The sequence below is a fragment of the Paraphaeosphaeria sporulosa genome (assembly GCF_001642045.1).
Source record: "Paraphaeosphaeria sporulosa strain AP3s5-JAC2a unplaced genomic scaffold CC84scaffold_10, whole genome shotgun sequence".
Lineage (NCBI taxonomy): Eukaryota > Fungi > Ascomycota > Dothideomycetes > Pleosporales > Didymosphaeriaceae > Paraphaeosphaeria > Paraphaeosphaeria sporulosa.
The window spans coordinates 796,749-817,812 of record NW_017253369.1 but is presented as its reverse complement, the minus strand read 5'-3'; the positions used below and the strand labels follow the sequence as shown (position 1 = coordinate 817,812).

Below are 21,064 nucleotides of genomic sequence, written 5' to 3'. Positions count from 1 at the left end.
ATTCTGTAACAAATCTGCTGTTACTCGTGACGGTCGGTTATGCTTTGCTGCAAGCCGCGTGGCAGTTAATGGTGTCGTTTGTCGATCTAGGATAGGCAATCATGTGCACCCTATGGGCAAACTCTCCAGGTATATGTCAGGGTTATACGTACCCATTGCCGACCAGCGAATCATCGCAGCATAACCGAAAATGCAAAGCATACTCTCAACGGCCCGAAAATTTCATCTAACCTCTCGAAAGAGGAATCTAACCCAATTCTTCGAGACGCCCTTGATGAGATCAACAACATCATGCACACGGCACGGGCAGAAGGCAGATTCAAAGAGAGACAACGTTAGGCGCACGAACTGCTGCATCACGCAGAGAAGGACCTCAGAGCCACATACATCTCCAGGATCCTCAATACCATCTACCATCTCCGCTCTGCCTTGATGGGCACCAATCCCTTTCACACGCGTCCACAACAACTTTGCTGCCGCATCCGCAACCACAATTCGCAGTTCATTATTTATGAGGTCAACGAAGGCCGTGAAAAGACAGGCAAAAAGGAAAACCAAGGAGAGAGCTAAGCAAAGCAAGCACGACAGGAAGTAATCACTTTACATGCATATGCTATATTCATTCAACCAATGCTCGTGCCACTTCTTCCCATCCTGATCTAACCCTTTGCCCGCCCCTGGTCACAACAAGTCCGACTTCAGTGCCTGCCACCAGCCAGTATTTGCTTGCCGCCTCGGCGGCTGTGACAACAACGTTTCCTCAGGACTCTACCATGTCATGACGCCCGGTAGACGTATTGAGAGCTTCTTGCGGCGACGCTCGATCGGACTTAGGCCGAGATCCTTGAAGTGGGCGCGCTGTGCGACAAGAATGTCCGGTTTCATCATACAGACGGGCTACAGGCAGACAATTGTTGCGGTTGCGGCGCAGTTTGGCGGAAAGCCGGTCCCGGTTCGAGCCATCGCCGACGTTGGCAGTATCTTTCTCGGCAGTGTTCTCGAATGCATGGGTCTCTTCAGTCTGGTGCGAATATGAGTCGACTGGTATCTTTTTCATCGACATCCACTTACATAGTACGGACTGATACAGCAGACCATTCACTCAATCAGGAACAACGATTCCGCACCTGCGACGAATCCCACATCGAACCAAGCTGGTTTATTGCTTGTTGATGTCATAGCACATGATCTAGCGATTGGAAGGATGGAGCTGCAGCGACGAGATAAAAATGGGTTTACACTGCACTTTCAGGCAGGCCTAGCAGTAATAAGTGAAGGTAAAGGCACAGTTGAAAGTTTGGAAAGAACATGTGATCGTACATATGCCGGGCCTACATGCAATGCGCTAAGCGTGTGGGTGGGAAGCCGCGAAGAAAAATCCATGGAAGGAGCATACAGTGAAATACATTGAATATCAGCGACATTTGTAACGCATCGCAACGTACGAAAGTTGTTTCCAGATCTACCAAGACCCGAGCTGCTGCAAAACTAGGCGGGCGGCTTGCCTGCCTCCTCCGTCGTCTGCGTCGCTCGTGACCCTGCACCTGCTCTCTTGCTCTTGAAATGCTTCCCTATGTATCCTCTTGAGCCCCATAGATGGAATGGATCAACTGCTCCAGCGAGAACGTTCCGTTTGTTCAACTTCTTTTCAGCTCGCAGACGTTCCAATTCTTCGCCGCTCATGTCCCAAAACTGTGTCTTCTCGTCACGCCCAGTAAAGAGACCCCAGACATCAAACGGATCGAACACTGTCACGATCCAAGGTCTGTCGTCTGCCCAGCCTGGGCCACGGCGTTCTGTAACCCCATCTCTATCAAGGAACACGGAGTTTGATCGAGGCAAACGCTTGCCGGGATGAAAAACATTCAGGAGAGCCGTATTGAGAAACATGATGATGGCTTCGAAGATCCAGAAGAAGACCTCATTCTTGTATATGGTACTGTCCCAGCCCTCGGTGTATTCGACCAGGCGGTATATACATCTGATTGTTACGATGGTGGCAGATACGTACAGCACGTAGAGTACGATTCGTAAATCTCGGGACAGTAACTTTGCCTTGTTGGCGCGCATGTGGAATTGGGCAGCGAGAAGACCGAAAGAGCCGAAGAGTGCTACTTGGAGGGAGAGTGATGCGGTTACGAGATTTGCTCCCAACTTGCGTTGTTTCGGTGTCATGGACGAGTTTGCCATCCGCCACGCGCCTTGTCCGATCAGTATCTCACAAACTGCATCGAGACCAACGAAAGTTGTGGCAACGCGTCCTGGATGCATTGGTGCGAGATATGGGATGTAGTATAGGATCCGCGACAGGATGAAATAGTTGATAAGCGCGTAAACGGGTGGACCGGACATGATGAGTACAGTGGAAGCGATGAGATATGTGAGATTTTCGGGATGGTATGCCCCAAGCTCGCGAATGATGAATCCGGCGATCATCAATGCTGCTGCCCATGGAAGTAAGATTGTCGTTCGCCAGGACCCGTGTCTGATCGTCTGCCATGTGTGGATGACGCCGGAGGTGAAGAAGAGTACGATGAAAACGATCGGAGCCGCTTTATTTGGCGCATAGTACCAAATACTCCCAGGCGCTGTGTACATTAGCTAGAGTGCTTGTATGAATTTAAGACTTACAGTAATCTCCCATGCCCATCTTGGATCACGAGGTAGTCGACGAGTGTGTTTACTGTGGCGGTGTTGGGTTTGCAATGGCGAATATAGTAATAAAATTTGTATCAACGAAGCTTGTTTGTGCGTCGGCACGTCTCAGGCAGCCCCAGGATATATAGCAACGGAATACGAAATAAGGCTTACTCCGTCAGTTGCAAGAAGATAGTGGAACTTGTACAGAAAGCTTGAGTTGCGTAGAGCCCGTGCATGTGTTGCGAGGCATAAACATATCGAAGGAGAATGGAAGCACTAAACTTGCCCAACCTCCTGACGCGTAAGTAGTAATACGAGCAATGCGAGCTCGCAAGATTCCACGAGGCGTGAAACGCGAACACGCCTGGTACCACAAAACCATCAGGCAGCCCGCGAGGCATTTTTCGATGCGACCATTGATTCGTTGTAGCTAATTGGATGGCTGTACGATCAAGGTAATGATTTGCAAGACCTGCGCTCTTCTCTATAAAGAGAGCCTTGTGGCGATCGTTCACCGGAATCCAGAAAGAGCGTTGACAGTGCGGGGCGGAGGCACCGCTAGCGCATTTAGGTAATTTTCGCATCAAAGTACCTGCTATGGCTCAAGCTCATTCCAAAATAATGCGGTATGAACTCGCGAATCATAGCAACATATTTTTAATGATGTCGAGCGCCATGATTATGGACCAATTACCCGTTCCCAGAACCTTTGTAGTGGAAGCATCCGGTTCGTGTTGCTCGTACGTGTGACGACCTGGTTCTACTTTTCGATGTTGCCGTAGTGCAGCAATGCATACCTATGATGGTTCAGTTCTAGAGCATTGGTCTCATGATCTGTTCTTAATCTTTAGGAACCATTCGACCGTGGCATGCACAAGTAAGACGCTGCCTTCTCCTCTACGACCGATATCGAGCTGATAGAAGCGTTGTGAGTGGGTGAACGAAGAGCCACTATGGCTTAGGCTTGTAGTGACCCTAGCTGCGGTCAATGCTTTTACCATACGTATGGTATTCAGCATCTGGGTAATTGCCCGACCCTGGCAACGACAATGGAGAAGGTGACTGCCTAAAGCCTCTCGCTTCGCTGCCAGGATGTAGGGATGATTCCGACGATGAAAGGGGAACATGGTCGGTGCGGGGCGGGTCCACTCGCCTTAAGTAACACGTGACTTGCTAGTCTGAATTAGGGAAAGCGTAGTATTAGCGCTCTCAGGAAACACCGCCATTGAGTTGTCCCGCATCTTTGCTACCACGCGAGGTTAGACAAACTTCCCCAGACTATCGAAATAAGGAACCGGACCTGTTCTCTTTGGTGAGCGCGGTTGATGAACACCCTTGGAAATGGTGCGCCAGCTGTGGGTGCCGCAGAGGTTGCTCCTAGGCAAAAGCAATTTGAACCAGCGATGATGGATGGGTTGTCCAGCTCCAAGGTCACGGGTACGCCAGCCGATTTCGAATGAATCTCAGGACATACTGATCTTCCTGCAGTGGAGTATCACGATCCGTCCGGTCTCTTCCCGTTGGTTCAGGAGCAGCTTGTCGCACGCCTCCCCCTGAAAAATCTCCACTGGAAAGCATCAACCCGACCACTGCGGTCGATTGACTCGTTGCATGTAGACTTGGTACCGAGTGCAGATACCGCATCGCAGGCGGAGATAGCTGCATCTACACCAACTTCGACCACTACGGACCAAGGTAAAGGAGTTTCCAAAGAGCGACGCCATCAAATTCCAGGTCTTCGCCAGACTCCGTACCTTAAAGTGTACATTCTCAGATGCGATGATTCTGATACTTACAAATCTACTGCACGGAAGCAGGTTAGGGAGTGGGTGAAGACACATACACCGCCATCACAGAGTAGCTCTTCCGCAAGTAAGCAAGAGAACCATGACGCTTTTGAATGGATGATCGTCCATGTGGTCCTGCCCGACACTCCTGCAGCTAGTCAACCTCGTGGCTCGGCAACTTCGGCCAGCGGCGAAAAAGAAAAGAGCAACCTTGCTTCTCGGTTCACTAAAGGAACCACAACTCTACTGGAGAAGTTACGCGCTGACTTCGACACTACATCAAAGTCTGCTCCTGAGCGGGTTGCCCAGGTGCGGCTACCGAAGGACTCTGTCCCACCTCATATGCTCCCTCAGACGCCGGTGACAAGCCCACCCATTACTGAGGGGCCCCAAGAGCAGGAAAGAGCATGGAATGACATAATAGTCAAGTTCAAACAATTGATTCTCCGATCCTTTGATCTTCGTGTTGGGCAATACGAGGACGATATTCGCGAAAAGGACTCTCAGCGCTCGCTACCGGGCTGGAACTTTTGCACGTTCTTCATACTGAAGGAGGGCCTTGCAAGGGGCTTTGAAAGCGTTGGCTTGGTGGAGGACGCACTACTTGGCTACGATGAACTGTCCATCGGGCTTGATACTGTGATTCGCGAGCAGGCTATGGAAGGTAGCACTGCTCAGGGTGGCGTTATCAGCGACCACTCCGATGATCTATACGACCAGGCCTCAGCATTGTTAGAACTCTCGCATAACGGTGCCAACAAGGAAAACGAACAACCGCCGCAATTTCACGATGATTCTCCAATCAATGCAAACAAAAAAGATTACCGAGGCCAAATTCTTTCTAACAAGATCTCAATTTTCGACTTCCGCACCTATATCTTCGCACGTCAAATGTCGTTGTTGCTGCGTCTGGGTAATTCTCAGTCGGTGCGATCTGATCTAGCGGCTAAACTACAACCACGCATCGGTGCGAGTGTACCTCAACGGTCTGTGGATGATAGTAATGTTGGCATGAAAACAGAAAGCTCGTCTGCTGATGCCGAGGATTTGTTCTCTCTGGCCGAGCTGTGCTCGCGAGCCTTGAACTTCATAACATTTGCGGGACGACTATTGCGAACTGACCTTTTGAATGGTGCGAAAGCACATGAAACTACGTTCCCCGAACAATTTCTGGACAACCTTGTCAGATCCTGGACGTTTTCCGCGCTGGAACAAATCCTACGGGAGACGACAACATATTCGCTTCCATTCACCAGATTCTTCAGCGAAGCGGGTAATCGATCTTCTAGCAAGACTTTACCATTCGGGAAGAATGCGAAAGAGCAAAAAATTGCCATGTCGGAGCCGAAGTCGATGATACATCCGTCCCGGTCATCATCACTGAACCATGGTCGACCACAGTCTGTGGACACTCCGTATGCGCAAGCTCCCTCGAGTGCGCAGACAATATTCGAGAACGGACAGTATCAAGACCGATCCACGCCCCATCAGGAAGGCAGCTTGCCGCAGATTAAGAATGGACAGCAGGAACTGGCCGGTGCTAGGGCCCAATTGTTAGCTATTCAGAGGCGTATTCTGGAGCGTGTAGGAAAGGCTCTGGGTTGGAACGTCGGATGGGCTGCCGTTCTCGCAACAGTGGAACCGAAAGAAGAATTCAATAATGTGGACTTGGATGATCAGAATTCTGCCTCCAACGAGAAGGATAGCTCAGACGAGGAAGACGCGCAACCCGAAGAGCCCATCTCCGAAGAATCTATCGCTGGATTAGCAGCACCTGCGCTCAGAAACGCAGCATCAGGCTTAGACAGGTTTCGTCAGTCCTATGAGGCTCTAAGTGACCTGATTGTGAAGCATTACATGGCTGCAGGCCAGACGAAGGCTGGTGAAAGCGTGCTTGGCGACTTAGCCGCCTTGCGCTTCGAACTTGGCGATTTTGCGGCCGCTGCTATGTATTTTGGACGCATGGCTTCGACTTTTGGAGAGTCTGGTTGGAACACCGTTGAGACGACCATGCTCAAGGTGTATGCCCGCTGCTTGAAGAAACTGAATCGCAAAGACGAGTTTGTACGAACTCTCTTGGAAGTGCTGGCCAAGTCAGCTGCGAGCAAGAGATCCATGCGAGCCCACAAGTCAGGAGCAAGCTCGACAGAAGCTTTCCAGACACCGAAAGATTGGTTTAATGATGACCAAGTCAACACTGCTGGCATATTTTCAGAACTGGTCGACTACTCGCAGCAGTTGCCTTATGACGTAAATGTTCAAATGGCGAAATACTTCAACGACATTGTTGTAGAGCCATATGTACGTCATTTTGATGGAAAAGATGGATTTCAGCTGCGACTTCAATTCAGAAATCTTCTAGAGGATGAAGTTGAGTTTGACATGGCCAAGATTCGGCTTATAGATGCCGTCTCAGCGCAAGGCAAAGACATATGGTTGCAAAGCACAGAAGCTGCACATGTTGCGAAAGGCGTGTGTCGAGTATGGCTAAGCTCAAATGTGCGTTATATTTCGTCTAGTACTACTCATCCCACTAATTTGAGCAGGTCAATACCACGGGCGCGTATATTGTCGACAAGATTATCCTGCAAACGAAGCGAATCGCTTTCGTTCACGAGCCTTTCACCAAAGCTGAGGCAACCACACCTCTGGGCATCATCACCTCCGTCTCCGCCACTTCTCTCAAGTCTGCAAAGAAGAATCGCGTGTTGTGTTTTCCGCGCACTGAAGCTTTCGAAGCCTGGCTTTTCCTCTCGCATTTCATACATATCGACAAGCCTAGGCATATCGAAGTCACATGCTCGAGCGGATGGAACGAGATACAGCGGACTGAGATACGCCTGAAGTCGGCATCCGCCGGTCTACGCCTGCGCACGGCCAATGCAACCACAACATCAGGGGACGCGCAGATTGTGGAAAAACCCAGTCCGGGTGTCCTTCGCACTGGAGGACTTGCCGCGAATTCCACTGTGACCTTCCAGATTCCTTACGAGACCGAGACAATGCTGCCTGACCTCACGATTAAGATGGAAATTGACTATTATACTGAAAACGGCCAGTTTCAGTACCACTCGTCATTCACGATTCCAGTCGAGCTACCTCTGGATGTCAACGTTCACGATCACTTCAAGAACGCTTCTCTCTTCTCGAAATTCAACATCAAGACTGCAAGCCAGGTACCGTTGGAGATTACAGATGTGTCACTTGAAGGTTCAGATGAATACGATGTCGTTGCACCGAAGAAAACGGAAGGTCCCTTCCAGGTGTTTCCAAAACAGCCTGTTGCTGTCACCTACAAAGTCACCAAGAAAGGTGTTGAGGCTGGTGGCCGTAGAAAGAGCCAGGTTACTAACAATGGAAGCCTTGCCCTTTCCGTGGAATACCGTTGCCTAGATGAAGAGGTCATAGACCGAACGCGCGCTTTCTTTGGGAGTGCGGTAGAGAACGGCCCAGTCCGTCGCCTGGCCCGCCTTTTGATCAACACCTTCACAGAGCGGCTTAGACATCGGGTTTTACCCCCTCAATTCGAAAGAGTTGCCCTGCTGCAGCAGGTTGACATGGGTTCATTCGAGGACATGGGCTGGGAGGAGTGCATCGAAAGCCTACCGCAGACAGTGCGAGAGGACACTCGCAGCTGGCTACAGAAGTGGCATCAGGTAGGCCATGCCGCAAGACCCTTTGGCAGATTCTGTCGCTAACCGTATTATTAGAATCACAAATCGGTCCTTCTACCAAAGACGACGGACTCGGAAACCACTGTTCCCGGTGCTGCTCCGCCCTCTCCTAACCCATCTCGGCGCATGATAATAACAGTCTCAATACCACAAACACACATCCTGCACACAGCGTCTCTCTCGCTGGCATCAGCGGATTCCTCATCGTCACACGGCTCGACCATCGCCGTGGTGGGCCAGCCTCTCATGGCCGAACTCAGCATCAAGCACACCCGCCGCTGGTGCACTCAAAGTAGCCTTTTGTCAGCAGCCAATCTTTCGAAGCCCGACGACGCGATCGATTTCATCTACACGCTGGAAGCGAACCCTGACACGTGGCTGGTGGCCGGGCAGCGGCGGGCTCACTTCACAGCCAAGGAGGATGACGAGCAGCAGTTCTCCGTCATGCTGATACCATTACGACCCGGGACGGCACTTGTTCCGAACGTCGAGATCCGTGCAAAGATCGCACCCAAGAGCGAAGATGACAAGAAGAAGGACGGAACGGGAGAAGAGGAGGCGCTCAACTGTGAAACCGACTACTTGACGTATGGGGAGTGTGTCGTGGTGGTGCCCGACGTGAAGAGCAGTACCGTGGGAGTCGGAGACATGAGCTCGGCTCGGAGCGCTGTATGGCTCGAGGCGGAGAGCAGGTAGACTCACACACGACAATCCCGATCACGTAGCATGGTGGGCACCGCCAGAGTAATTACTGATGCATCTAGAACCGATAGCAATGAAGGGCACGTGATGTAGGCTGGCATGCGTTGCTGTGTTGTCGCGGCAGCGGGGCGGCGCCGCGCGGAGCCAATCAACGGCGCCGACAGCGGTGGATGCCAACGGGCGGACAGCACGCACCGACAGCCGATTGGCCGCTCGCCCAGACCCTTGTTGATCTGGCGCGCGTGTGCTCGCTGCCGGACATGTTAGACGCGTCGCGGCCCGTCCCTCGCAGCTCCCAACATCGCACCCACTCTTGCTCCCATTCCGCCCGCCCTTGCAGCATCGGCAGGCGCACGCCCTGCAATTGCACACGCTCGCCGCAACCCCCGCGCAATGCCGAAGAAAGCCAAGCAGCCCGCCGCCGACAACATGGCCAAGTCCAGGTTCTACGAGCACATGAGCACCTCGAGCATCCGCCCGCCGCCAGACGAGCTGTGGAAAGACCTGGATCTCGGCCCCCTGATTGACCGCTTCAATGCCGAGTGCCTCGCAACCATGCCCGCTCCTGCCTGGTCCGTCGCCGACGACATGGCAGCGGCAGCAGCGCCCGCCGCCGTCACACAGAAGCGACCCGCGCCTGCGTCACGCACGCCGTCGGCGACCACCACCAGCCGCCACTCTGCAACCCGCACTGCACTAGAGCCGACAAGTGCGAACGAGGGCCCGTTCAGTCGCCTCTCCCGAGCGCTGACGTCCTGGTTCAACGGAGCCAGCTCGCTGGGCAAGCGCAAGGCAGGCAGCGAGACGGCAGAAAAGGCCGCCCCCGACACGGCCGCAGTCGACCGCAGGAAGGAGGTCGAGGAGGCTTATCGGGTCGCCAAAGAGCATGGCCTCTTGCCCACCCCCAAGGTCTTCGTGCGGCCTGCGCTTGCCGCGCACAGGGCCAGGGCGATGAACAGTGCGTCCCCTGCCCTCCACATTCACGGAAGCACTCACGCTAATCTCCCAACGTTAGGCTCTCCTGCCGCATCTGCCTCGACTAGCTTCGTAACCGCCAATTCTCCCGCTGTGCCCTCGTTGGCTGCATCTACCTCTACCTACGTAACGGCCACCTATGCTTCCACACCCGTTCCTGCCACGCCCACACCCAATGGCTTCACACTCGCTACTACTCCACGCACACCTGCCCTCTACAAAACCCCTTCGAAGCGCGACCTCAACAAGCAAAGAAAACTCAGCAAGCGCGTCTCCGATCTCGAGCACAAACTCCAGGAAGCCCGGAAGGAACTGTCACTCGCTCTCGGTCCACACAATCTACATCCTGTCCCGCCGCTTCCTGTGCTACCAACAAATCTCCCACCAACACCTACCATGTCCCCGCATGAAGCGCCAAGTGCAACGCCTCTTGATTTCAAGATTGTCAAGAAGCGCAAAACAACTCGCGAGGGCGACCACGATGGTGAATACCAGCCCATCGCTACCGACACTGAAACCGAGACCGATTTCTCTCTTGCACAGACATCCGACTCTGATGCACAATCCACGCAGCGTTCCAGGACCACGCCTTCAAAGAAGCTGGTCAAGAAGAAATCCTTCACTCTGAAAAAGAGATCCACTTCCGGCAAAAGTGCCGAGAAAGAGCACATCGTCACCGTTGTGCCAGACGGTCTTGCAGTACCTCCGATTCCTGATATCCCCAACGGGGTGAAGGGCAAGAGAGCTGCAGTAAGTGACGATGGTTATGGGGGATTGGAACATGAAATGTTCTGAGATGCTGGCTTTGCCTCCCAGTCCAAGTGCTTTTTCGCTCGACACGGCCAGCTCATGACATTAAGCGGTTACCTTCATTACCTTTTAGCATAGCGATAAGGCGTTGAGTCCATTCTGGACCTGTTTTGGCGAGTTTTGGGTTTGCTGTTCTTATTCTGTTCTTGTATAGACTTCTTGTTTGTGGAAAAGGCGTTGAGTTATCCAGAGCTCATTCTGAGATTGCTTTTGTGTTTGCGGCGTTGACATTGGATGGTAATGAGCTGATGAAGCAACGGATTTCTTTGCTCATTTATTCTCTAATGTATGAATGGCTGAGTGCTACCAGGCTATCTCGTGATTCAATCCCATCTTTTCTTGACGTAACTCGCCTGGTGACCACCAGGCAACGCAGTGACCCATCCATCAATATCCTCGTCCACCCTCCGTTCGATAGTGCACTTGTTCATGGCCGCGACATCCTGTGTCTTCAACGTGGGACAGTTTACATAGCAGGGACTATCCATGGCTCGTTGCAGAGCGTCGTCTTTCCAGCCAAACATGTAGTCGCCATGATTGCCGTAGCCAGTGCTACCGACTGATTAGCCAAGCTCTCGAGCAACGGACAGCTTCCAATACTAGGTCAAAGCTGAGCCGCTGCATTGCTCCTCCTGGGCTAACACAGCATCCGCAAACTTTTGCCCAAGCACTGCAAGAAGGGACTCTCAACTTACGCATCGCCAAAGCTCCAAACAAACGGCTGGCTACCATCGGTCGGCCAGTCGTCTCTGTTGTTGAACGGCGCAGTGTCCCACACGACCTCGTAGAAGAGCTGGGGCACGCGCACGGGGTGCGTAGCTGGGCACGGTCCTCCGGATTCAAAGCTTCCTGTCTCGGGGTACGACCTAGCGGATGTAAGTCGAGTGGGTTCGGATCCCAGGGAAATGCCTGCGCTTACATGTGTGCCATGTGGTCAGGCGAGTCTAGATTCTTGCCATCCCAGCATCTGTTCGTCGTCAGCATGGCCCTGGGAAGAGTACGTTGGAGAGGCTTGCGTTGGAAACCGCACGGCAGTCATGATCCCAGCAGGGCAGGGCTCGGACGGGAAGTCGAGAATCTGAGGATCGCGAGTGCCGATGGTCTGCAAGCAGGTGAAGGTGAGTTGGCGGAAGCGTTCGGCCTCCTCTTTCGTTTTCGCGTTGACGTCGCCAATGAACATGCGAAAGCCCTATACGGGTTTGTCAGTGCTGAACACTATGCGGAGGTAGCAACATACTGGTGTGAACGCAGTAACCTTTGAGACCTGGTTGAAGTTGTAGAGCCCATCTTGCATGTAGTACACGGTCATTCCTCCATTCACACCGTCGAAACCGGCATTGGGCTTCTGTGTGACGCGCTTGTAGGTCCCGTTCTTCGCTTTAAAGTACAACGTAGCGGTCCAGTAGTTTGAGAAGTCTTCACTAAAGGAACAAGAAGTGCAAGTGCTCTCTCCAGGCATGTCTTTTGTCGGATCCATGGTCGTGTTGAATGAATTCCCACCCAAGATTTGATGGAGGTGCGGTGAGGGCGCCATGCCTGGCGTCACCAGCGGGTCGAGCCGATCGATGACCAGTTGAGCACATTGGAATCGTAGGAGAGCATGTGTAGGCACGCAAAGCGCCAGGAAAACAGCATTCGAGCGCTTCATGTTCCCGTAGCCTTTTCGCGCTGAGCGGCAGACTGGACTGGGTCAAAAAAGTACAGGGACTTGGAGGTAGAACTGTTGGACAATTCGAAGGCGTTGACTATCTATGTGATCCGTCGGTTTCTCTTGCGTTAGTTGGGGTTGGCAATCTTTGAGCGAGTCGGAAGCGGCGGTATATCTCAAAATCTGAGGTTCATTTCGGGCATAGCTTTGGTCCGTACATCCGCATCGCTTGTCTTTGTACTCCTATTGAGGTTGGGGTACATCTCCTTTCGCAAGCTGTTGTTCAGCCGATTTCAACTCATGGGTGGGTGCCCCACCTCTTGAGCTGGCTGCTGGCATCATTTTACGGCGAAGGAAAAGAAGAGCCAATGTGGGGCGAAATGGATGGCCTATAGTCGAATGGTATTTGTAGCCAAGGCTTCTTTTCCAATTGCTCAAGTTGGTGGTATCTGTTCCATATCAATTTTATCCAGATTGGATAGAGCTTACGCGAAGCTCGGCGTGGTCCGAGAAACGGAAACACTGCACGAAACCTCCATTGAACCGGGTAGCGCTGGCTGAACAGTATCGAGGCCTTGGTCAAAGTGGGAGTCCCACATTGTACCTTGCATTCACTGGGGCTATCGGAGATTGACCAACACCAAATAGTCGAATAGTTAGGAGTCACCTCGCGCTCTTCTCAACCCTTGAAACTCGTTGGTTTCCCTGCCTCTTCGAAACACGCTCGTTGCAATGAAGGTCTATATCCTCTTGGGTGCTTTGCATTGGGCGCTGGTCACTCGTGCGGCATATGACAGAAACCGAGGTGGTGCTGTTCTGAAAGCGCCAGCTGATGATGCTTTCAGAACAGTAAGTGGTACATTCACCGTACCAGCCAACTTGACGGGAGATAATCGCCTCTCCATATGGGTCGGAATTGGCGACAGTTTGACACAAACATATGTAGTTGGCGGCGGTGTGTCGTTCAACAAAACGGTATCGACGTGGTCAGCTTTCTTCCCAGGCGCCCCCACAGACGCCACTGCAGAAGTTCCGGTATGTGATAACAGAATCAATTGTCGACATTATATCTACACCGAAACCTGCGCAACTACAGATGGTCAACAGCTGATATGCTACGTCAGGCCGCCATCGGAGACAACATGACTATCACGATTAATGTCGACGCAGGAGCAGCCGGTTTGGTCACCATAGAGAACCTGACGCAAAACAAAAAGACCACGCAGACGGCGTCTGCACCGCCCAGCGCTGCGCCAACCGCTTTGACGGCTCTTGTAGCAGACTGGTGGGTTCAGGCATACCAAGTCGTGCCCGGCGAGCTCGTCAAGGTGCCCGAATTCGGCACGGTGTCGTTCACGGGCATATCTGCTATCACACAAAAGGGCATTACTGTTCCTTTCTCCGGGGCAGGTGCATATGAGATCCAAGGCACTAGGTATGTAACCCGGCGGTAGCATGTAGGGTCGACCTGACAATGAAAAGTGGCGAGATGTGGTCGAACACTACCATCTCGAGCAGTGGTATCTTGGTGCGAAGGCGCAATGGACCCGGTTGCGATGCCAGCGATCCTTGCGGGAACCAATGATGGTGGAACGAGACGAAGTGTGCATGGAGGGGTGAATGTTCTGGCATAGAGCTTATCGATGACATCAACGCCAAAAATGAATGAAACGCAGTAGAATGACGCCCAAAGCTGGTTGTAATCGTAGCAATGCCTGCGGTGTCGGTCCCATGCGTAGAGCAGCGTGGTGTCTTCTGCTGTAGACGTGGGAGGACAACGACGGTGGTGATGGCGCGGCTGGCTCGTGCGGCCCCGCGTTTCTGCCGCCAAACGCGTCGACGCGGTGCGAATGCCAGCTGCAAGCCGCCCGCCACGATGCGCTTCAAAGCCCAGATCCACAACATACACACCTTCACGAGTAAGCAGGCGAGCATTCCACACTGGCCACGGAAACGACGACCGGACTGACTGGCGCAGAGCTGACGGCATCGCTCAACTCGCTGGGTCCGCTCGCCTGGCTCAAGCTCAGCGATGAGCAGGTGTGCTTCACCATCATTCCCGAGCAAGGCACCCAGGTGTGGGCGTGAGTTGTGATGCTGCATTGTTCTTGAGACGGCAGCTGCTGACCGTCCGCAGTGTCCTCTCCATTGTAAGCTCGCCCGCGCTTCCCCGCCGTGCCACCTAACGCCGAGGAGGATACCATCTTCGATACATATGCCGTCCAATCCGCCGCCAACAATGTCATCAATCTCGAAGTGCCTCTAGGGCCGCTCAATCGTGCTCTCAAGTCCGCCTTGAACGCGACCTCGGCCCAGATCCGCCTGACGAAGAAGGACAACATACCTCTCCTGGCCCTCACCATTGCCACAACCTCGTCCAACAACGCGTACTCGGCGTTCCCCACTAGCGGAAGCCGCGACGATGACACCATGTTCGATGCCCAGTCTGGCGGGAGCAGAGAAACCGTCATCACCCAAGAGGTGCCCGTACGAGTACTTGCGCCCGACACCGTGTCGGGCCTCCACGAACCCCAGACTCGCGAACCGGACGTCCATATCATTCTGCCTCCGTTGATGCAGCTCAAAAGCATAAGTGATCGGTTCACCAAGCTGGCCCTAGCAGGAGCTAGGACAAGCTCAGGAGCTGCGGCGACCAGGACAAGACTCGACATGGCCGCCAACATGCACGGCTGTCTCAGGATGAGCATCAAGACCGACGCTATGAGCATATCCTCTGTCTGGACCGATCTCGCAAACCCAGAGCTGGACCCTAGTCAGGTAGCCAACGGCGACATCGGCATCGCAGAACACCCGAGTACGCGTATGAAGCTGCTGGGTAGTGCAGATGGCCGCAGCGAAGAAGGCTGGGCGTCGGTGAGGATAGACGGTAAGGACTGGGCCAAAGTCATGAGTGTTGGGCGGCTGGGCGGGAGGGTCATTGCTTGTGAGTACACATCAACAACATGTCCATGCATTCCAAGAACCAGCAAGCTAACCCGAACAGGTTTCTGTCATGAACATGCACTGATTCTGTACGTCTATCTGCCAACTGATGGTGGTGAAGATGAATCGGTTTTGACGGTACCACCTCACTCTCCAAACGTCGAAGCCAGGACTGTCGCTAACGACACCTCAGTATTACATTAGTTCATACAGCGCCTAGCTGTCGGATCGAGTTACCAACACGCGCCTTACGATTTACGAAATAGATATCAGCTCACACAAGCCCCATAAGTTACGTAGTCTCACTCACGCACTCTGCGAATCAAATGATTGTAACACTCTGCGTATCATGCAGCACAATCGATTCATGCATGCTCGCTCCTTCGCCACGAAGCATGGTAGCTTCTGGTTCGCATACCCCCAGTCCCAGACGTGTGTATATCTGTTTTGATTCATCCTTGCAGTCCAAGACAAGAAACATCGCTTGTCGGCCCCCTTCTTCCATTCGGACTCCCATCCAAAAGCAGTACACTACCTTGATCGATTGTTTCGTGCCCAGGTAGTCTTCTTGGTTGATACAGAAGGGTAACTCTTCGTCCATGTCTTCATTCTCAGGAAGATGGTAGAACTCGTCGTCTCCATGCGCTCGTTGGGACCAGCGTGGGTACACTGTTCTCCACTCACGGTTCAATTCATCTTCGTCTGGTTCGTAGTCCAACTCTACGTCGTACACTCCTTTCCTACCGGGTGCAAAGACTGTAGATCGGAGGCCTTTGGAAGTAGAGAGGATACGCAGCTTGGCCACAGCAAGTTTTCCATGCAGAGTGATGGTCCCTCCCCAAAGCTTCATAAACTCCATGTCACGGTCCTGTCGAAACGATACGTGCTCAACAATCGGCGGGAAGCTAGGGGCATGTCCCACATACCGCGATGTTGGATAAGTCACTGGTCCAGTCACCGACAACCAGGACCAAGACGGCCCTTCAGACGGCTCAGCTGGACGTGCTCTCTCTTGCCTGGCACAGGCTCGCTGCCATGTCAGACCAGTGAGAAGACTCTCCTCCCAGAGGCCCGCCAGGTACGCCTTATTGCTCAACCCACGTCGGAATTGCTTTGCGACGCCCGCAATGGCAGCAACTCGGTCCGATGCAAACGTCAGATCCAAAGCAGTGTACTCTTCGATGAGTTGGACCCACCGAGCGTGCAGGCCGTGCCCGATATCACCATCGGCCACCAAACACATGGCGTGCTGGGGTTTGATGGGATGTCCAATTGGATTGCGACTTCCGCTTGGCTGATAGTATCCACAGTGACAGTGAATCCTCTCGTTGCATTCCCATATCAAGTCAACGGAGCCAAAGTGTACAATGCGTGGCGAGAGCAGTCGTTCCTGGTACACCCATCCACGTTTCAGAAGAGGAAGTCTGTCAGATGCCCAATGCCCCGGGCTGTCGTGCTCTGTGTCTTGCCGAACATACACGATGGGTGAATCGTCGCTGGCACGTGCGACCAGCTGCCTAATTTTCTCCTCATTTCCATCCACTACAATTTTCGTCTTGCCGTCAGTTACGCAGCCTCGAAGGGAAGGCGAAGGCTCGACAAAACAACCTGCGCGTCCGCCGTCGGCAACAGTCGCCTGCATGTCGATGATATGAAGTTAACGACACACTCAATCGTTTATGTATAGGGAGGCAACATACCGCTAGTGTAACAGCTGCGTGTTCGTAAATCCCCGCCATCTTGCCCGATTGCTCGAACCAGTCCTCCTTACTGTCCTGGATGATACATAGAGAGTCGATCCAGATAAATTCAATACCGAGTTTACGGGCAGAAACGATCGCGTCCTGGAATGTTTTCGGCAATTTGGACCAGTCGATGTTCTTTTGGAATAAATTGAGATTATCTTTCAGTAGGCGCAGTGGTTGCTCGTCGCCCCAACGGTGACTCAAGGCGACGTACGGTAGCTTCTCATTGCTTGTTTCGTACAATCTCACATCGGATTCGTACCAATTCTCTGTCGCAATGATGGAGTCGGCTTGACCAATTCTGATGACACGGTCAGGAAGTGTTCCGTCCTTGTGCAGATTACACTTTTTGTGTGATTCTTTGCACTCTTTGATCTTGTCCGTTACCCAGGCAATGGCAACGTCAGAGCCTGTGTTCACAACCCCTGGAACAAGAATTTCTTTGTACTGAGTCGTGCTGCTATCTGGCTTGACTTAGAGAAGCGCATATGAGGCCATTGCACATGTTCATACCAGCCAGACTGCGCATAACAAAGTTGGCATAACTCCTCACTTTCAGCCTGTTTTTGGGATGTTCCGCCTTCCAGTTCACGGTAAGGCAAATACTTCCGCGGGGAGCCCATGGCACCACTGCAATATAATCGGCGAGAGGTATGATGTAAAAGCTCTCAACGGTATCCAAGTCCACCTCATCGAGAATGCAGTGGATGACATGACAATACTTGCAGGTGCGGGCTGACTCTTCAAGATCTGTTACTGGACGTTCGATCCTCTCAACCTCACCTCTCGCAGCGAAAGTGAGAGCTTGGTGACAAATCTTGCAGGCCATCATGATTGATGGCTGCAAACAAACCGGGAGGGTGGTTGGATGGCTATTGATAGTGGTCGTTACCGAAGCCTGGTGGCCATGGCGGGGTGTTGCGGAAGCAGACATGCGCGGCCCCCAACCACCACATCAACACCAATGCCTCCCCTTTCGCCGTCACTAGTTCCGCTCAGAATTGAGCCTATCCACGAACAAGCAGAGAGAGCGAAAATGTTCCCCAAGTTTCGTCGGCAAGGCGCATTTCGCACTTTTCAGCCACTTGGGGGCATTGCCAGGGGCCAAACCCGGTGACGCGAAGTAACGATGGGGCCAGGGGAGTAGCTAGCAGGCGCACCCATTCGCGTCGCTACATTGGCTCTTGACGATTCGAGTTGCGCAGTTCGGCCTCCTACCAACCAACCAGTGCACATGCACGCCCTACCACTGGCATCTATCGCAAACGCCCATCAAGTATTATTAAAACCTCACTGACCTATCAAAAGCCCCTAATCTACCCCTCCCCAAATTGGAATGCTTCCAGAAGGTCGGCGGTCAGCAGCTGACAGCCAAGGGCGCCTGGCGGTCCCCCAAAGGGCGCAAGGCCGAAAGGCCAATCTCATACATTATTGAGCACGGCCGTCCACGGCATTGCAAGAGGCTGGGGTGCGTTCGTGGAGGGTAGGTGGAGGCTATGAATGAGACAGATGGAGCGTGCGGCCACGTTTTGACATGCAGGGAGTGCGACGGTGCGTGCTCTGTAATGGGGATGCCACGTGTAGGAGGTGTGCCAGGCAACTGGATTGAAGGGAGGGCCAAATGTCGGCAAATGTGGGCGAATTGAGCCAGGAATCCATGAAGAGCGTTCTGGGTGTCCACGCGTTCAGTCTCAGTCCCGGGTGGAGACATACATTGCTCGAAACACCGCGCCGTGGCAGCAGTGCGCTGCGTCACCATATGCGCCCTTTTTCTTGCGAACATGATGCCGGCCTCATCCAGGCAACTCGAAGCTAGCGATAGTGATTCGCGAACCGGTCAAACGCCTTGAGCGACTCGCGTCGCAAGAGCACCATCGTTCAGGTAGTTACTAAGCTTCATGAGCTGCGCCGTTACTTCACTGCACGATTGCGCAGTCAGACGGCTGCCTATCTCTCGCCTGTTACCAGGAGTACGGACACCGGACCCCGAGCGGCTGCAAGTTGGTGGTTGCTTGGGTCGTAGGGCTGTGGCTGGCTGCTGACTGTGTCTTAGAATCCTCGACCATCGTTCATCCCACTTGGATGTCTAGAAATAACCGGCATTGTGGTACAAGGGCTCGTGGTCAGGAGTTGCGGTCCGTTGAACTGTTTGCGTGGCTTTGTGGCTCTTGTTGCTGTGGCTAACCCACTTTGCGTATGCAGCATGAGCCTTGGAGTTGAGGCGTGCAGCGTTTTGCCTTGCTCATGCCTCAGGCAATGGGACTTACCTCTGTTACGGGAGTTACGTCGTAGTCAACAGGACTTCTGATCCTAAAGGGGCTTGTTCAGTACCTCGTTGCACATGCTTCACGTCTTGCATTACAGGGACACGGACGTATGAAGTCAGAGGTAGAGATAGAGGCCTGACTGTGCACACTATCACTCACGTTTGAAACACTAGAAGAGTAGTGGTACAAGTGTCATGCTTGGAACAAATACTGCGGCTGCGCCAACGGCGTGTAACAGGAGGCGCTTGTGCTGGACGATGAGAGGGAGGCCTAAAACGTTCGACTTTGGGGAGGCGGAGTGGGCAAGGCTGGAGAAGTAGTTTGAAACATGACAATGACGACGATGTGGGTTGCGACGAGCCGTTGCAGTGCTATGAAATGAGAACCGAGCACTGGTATTCAACCCTACTCAAGGAACGGATCATGTAGTCAGGTGCATTGCGGCGTGATTGCGCGCAATAGGAAGAAGAACGGCATCATGTGTGTATATTTTCGTGATAATCTCAAAAGTTGCTCTGGAAAATAATGTACTAGTTCGTTGTGTCTTGGAAAGCTACACCTTGTAAAAAGGCTTATTCGTAGCTGTATTGCTCGGAGTATATCATGGTCAGAATTATTGTGTTGGTCATGGACTGTGCCGCCGTCATAGATGCAAATTCGATACGGGTGTTTACTCGAAGACGAGATTTGACTTCAAGATGCTCGATGTAAAAGTTCATGGGAACTCAAAGATCTTGCGACTTCAATTCTTTTGTCTTTAGTGCATCTTGACTACCTACCGCTTCAATGGAACGCCTAGCTACCCAGACCGGATACTGGTAGCTTCCACAACTTCATTCGTCCGGCATCTCGTTACAAGGCCACCTAGTCTCCTATCACTGAGAAGAATGGACCCTTGCTCGCAAAGACACGCTCAGATGAGTATACCGCAGGCTCCGAGCCTTGCGCGCCTACGTGGCAAGCATATCCCTTCACGCCATTTTCCACGGCTCGTTCAAGATTACACGCTACTTCAACTGTCCATAGCATATCAGCCCTTACGCCGTAGTCTTCGGCTACTCCTACTGGAGGACCGATGCCGTTCCCAAAGCGACAAAAACCTCGCAGATCGGCGGCACTACAGCGCCGATCTTCAGCCTTGCACAGCACCCGCGGGTACGTCTGACGGACGAGGCTCCGTATAGCCGTGCCTGTGACGCAGAGCGGGCGCCGAGTGCCGACCCGGGGGCTCCGCGCTTTTGCGCATCGTTGCTTCGTGGGTCGATATCCTGCGGGAAAGGGAAGCGTCACGAGGCCATGCGCATGCGCTTTTTCTTTTCTTTACGCTGTGAAATATTGCGAAAATGGTTGAGTGATCCAGTGGGCGCTTTTGGGAGATTGCTGGGATGCAAGGGTGAGAGATGCAGGGTCTGCGGGAGAGTGTGGAGAGATGCGATAGGGCGTCTCGTCTAGAGAGGGTGCTGGTGCAGTGTGAGGACACGAGGCGCGTGATAGATGGCGCGTTGCCATCGCTACCGGTGAGGCGCATTCCTCGTGATTGCATTATCTGCTTGGGGGACGAGCGCGGGTTACGCTGCACGTTGGACTCGTTCGTTGCCTCTTCGACTCATTCCTGCGTCGTATCGAGGGTTGACTCAGAACGCGCATGCTGGCAACGCCTGCGGTCTTTTAGAAGGAAAGGCCAACGACGAGAATGTTCCCTTGTGCGACTTTGCACTCCATGCTCGCATTCGTCTTCTCGCTTTGTCCTGCATTGCAACTACCCCAAGCAGCGTTGGTGCAGGAGGTAACCGGCCGCGCCACAGCCGTGGTGCACGCAGGCGGAAGCTCCAGGCGGGGACGGTGGATCGAACACCTGTTCGCGAAGGAACCA

At 53.1% G+C, this 21,064-nt stretch overlaps 7 protein-coding genes across 7 annotated transcripts; 4 read left to right on the top strand and 3 right to left on the bottom strand.

The window, feature by feature from the left end:
• Positions 1–1,488: 1,488 nt before the first annotated feature.
• Positions 1,489–3,133, bottom strand: CC84DRAFT_1153572 (uncharacterized protein; the record flags this gene model as incomplete). The annotated part of the gene is made up of 3 exons (XM_018176848.1): positions 2,923–3,133; positions 2,632–2,806; positions 1,489–2,588 (listed from the first exon to the last, which is right to left on the bottom strand). The coding sequence occupies exons 2-3, from the start codon at positions 2,648–2,650 to the stop codon at positions 1,489–1,491; spliced, it is 1,119 nt and encodes a 372-aa protein (XP_018031980.1). The 5' UTR covers positions 2,651–2,806; positions 2,923–3,133.
• A 759-nt stretch (positions 3,134–3,892) lies between these two features.
• Positions 3,893–9,128, top strand: CC84DRAFT_1153569 (uncharacterized protein). Its single transcript, XM_018176847.1, has 4 exons — positions 3,893–4,077; positions 4,129–6,926; positions 6,974–8,083; positions 8,138–9,128. Exons 1-4 carry the CDS (start codon positions 3,966–3,968, stop codon positions 8,795–8,797), a joined length of 4,680 nt encoding a protein of 1,559 aa, XP_018031979.1. The 5' UTR covers positions 3,893–3,965; the 3' UTR covers positions 8,798–9,128.
• CC84DRAFT_1208713 (uncharacterized protein) lies at positions 9,071–10,926 on the top strand. The gene is made up of 2 exons (XM_018182178.1): positions 9,071–9,761; positions 9,819–10,926. Exons 1-2 carry the CDS (start codon positions 9,197–9,199, stop codon positions 10,571–10,573), a joined length of 1,320 nt encoding a protein of 439 aa, XP_018031978.1. The 5' UTR covers positions 9,071–9,196; the 3' UTR covers positions 10,574–10,926.
• CC84DRAFT_1153565 (uncharacterized protein) lies at positions 10,912–12,236 on the bottom strand (the record flags this gene model as incomplete). Its single annotated transcript, XM_018176846.1, has 5 exons — positions 10,912–11,140; positions 11,284–11,454; positions 11,508–11,555; positions 11,590–11,777; positions 11,826–12,236. The coding sequence occupies 5 exons, from the start codon at positions 12,234–12,236 to the stop codon at positions 10,912–10,914; spliced, it is 1,047 nt and encodes a 348-aa protein (XP_018031977.1).
• Positions 12,237–12,968: 732 nt separating this feature from the next.
• CC84DRAFT_1127437 (concanavalin A-like lectin/glucanase) lies at positions 12,969–13,987 on the top strand (the record flags this gene model as incomplete). Its single annotated transcript, XM_018175774.1, has 3 exons — positions 12,969–13,271; positions 13,361–13,671; positions 13,719–13,987. The coding sequence occupies 3 exons, from the start codon at positions 12,969–12,971 to the stop codon at positions 13,819–13,821; spliced, it is 717 nt and encodes a 238-aa protein (XP_018031976.1). The 3' UTR covers positions 13,822–13,987.
• Positions 13,988–14,112: 125 nt separating this feature from the next.
• Positions 14,113–15,546, top strand: CC84DRAFT_1153559 (Hus1-like protein; the record flags this gene model as incomplete). Its single annotated transcript, XM_018176845.1, has 6 exons — positions 14,113–14,155; positions 14,215–14,320; positions 14,374–14,386; positions 14,433–15,180; positions 15,241–15,317; positions 15,373–15,546. 6 exons carry the CDS (start codon positions 14,113–14,115, stop codon positions 15,397–15,399), a joined length of 1,014 nt encoding a protein of 337 aa, XP_018031975.1. The 3' UTR covers positions 15,400–15,546.
• Positions 15,547–15,866: 320 nt separating this feature from the next.
• Positions 15,867–17,753, bottom strand: CC84DRAFT_1208710 (HET-domain-containing protein; the record flags this gene model as incomplete). Its single annotated transcript, XM_018182177.1, has 4 exons — positions 15,867–16,047; positions 16,106–16,815; positions 16,880–17,349; positions 17,438–17,753. 4 exons carry the CDS (start codon positions 17,751–17,753, stop codon positions 16,026–16,028), a joined length of 1,518 nt encoding a protein of 505 aa, XP_018031974.1. The 3' UTR covers positions 15,867–16,025.
• Between the last annotated feature and the right edge of the window lie 3,311 nt (positions 17,754–21,064).

Excerpts from the sequence above, each read along its gene's own strand:
- CC84DRAFT_1153569 (XM_018176847.1), top strand. The coding sequence starts at position 3,966 with ATGAACACCCTTGGAAATGGTGCGCCAGCTGTGGGTGCCGCAGAGGTT. Across the intron at positions 4,078-4,128 it reads GTCCAGCTCCAAGGTCACGG|TGGAGTATCACGATCCGTCC; the intron begins GTACGCCAGCCG and ends ATCTTCCTGCAG. Across the intron at positions 8,084-8,137 it reads GGCTACAGAAGTGGCATCAG|AATCACAAATCGGTCCTTCT; the intron begins GTAGGCCATGCC and ends CCGTATTATTAG.
- CC84DRAFT_1208713 (XM_018182178.1), top strand. The coding sequence starts at position 9,197 with ATGCCGAAGAAAGCCAAGCAGCCCGCCGCCGACAACATGGCCAAGTCC. Across the intron at positions 9,762-9,818 it reads CAGGGCCAGGGCGATGAACA|GCTCTCCTGCCGCATCTGCC; the intron begins GTGCGTCCCCTG and ends TCCCAACGTTAG.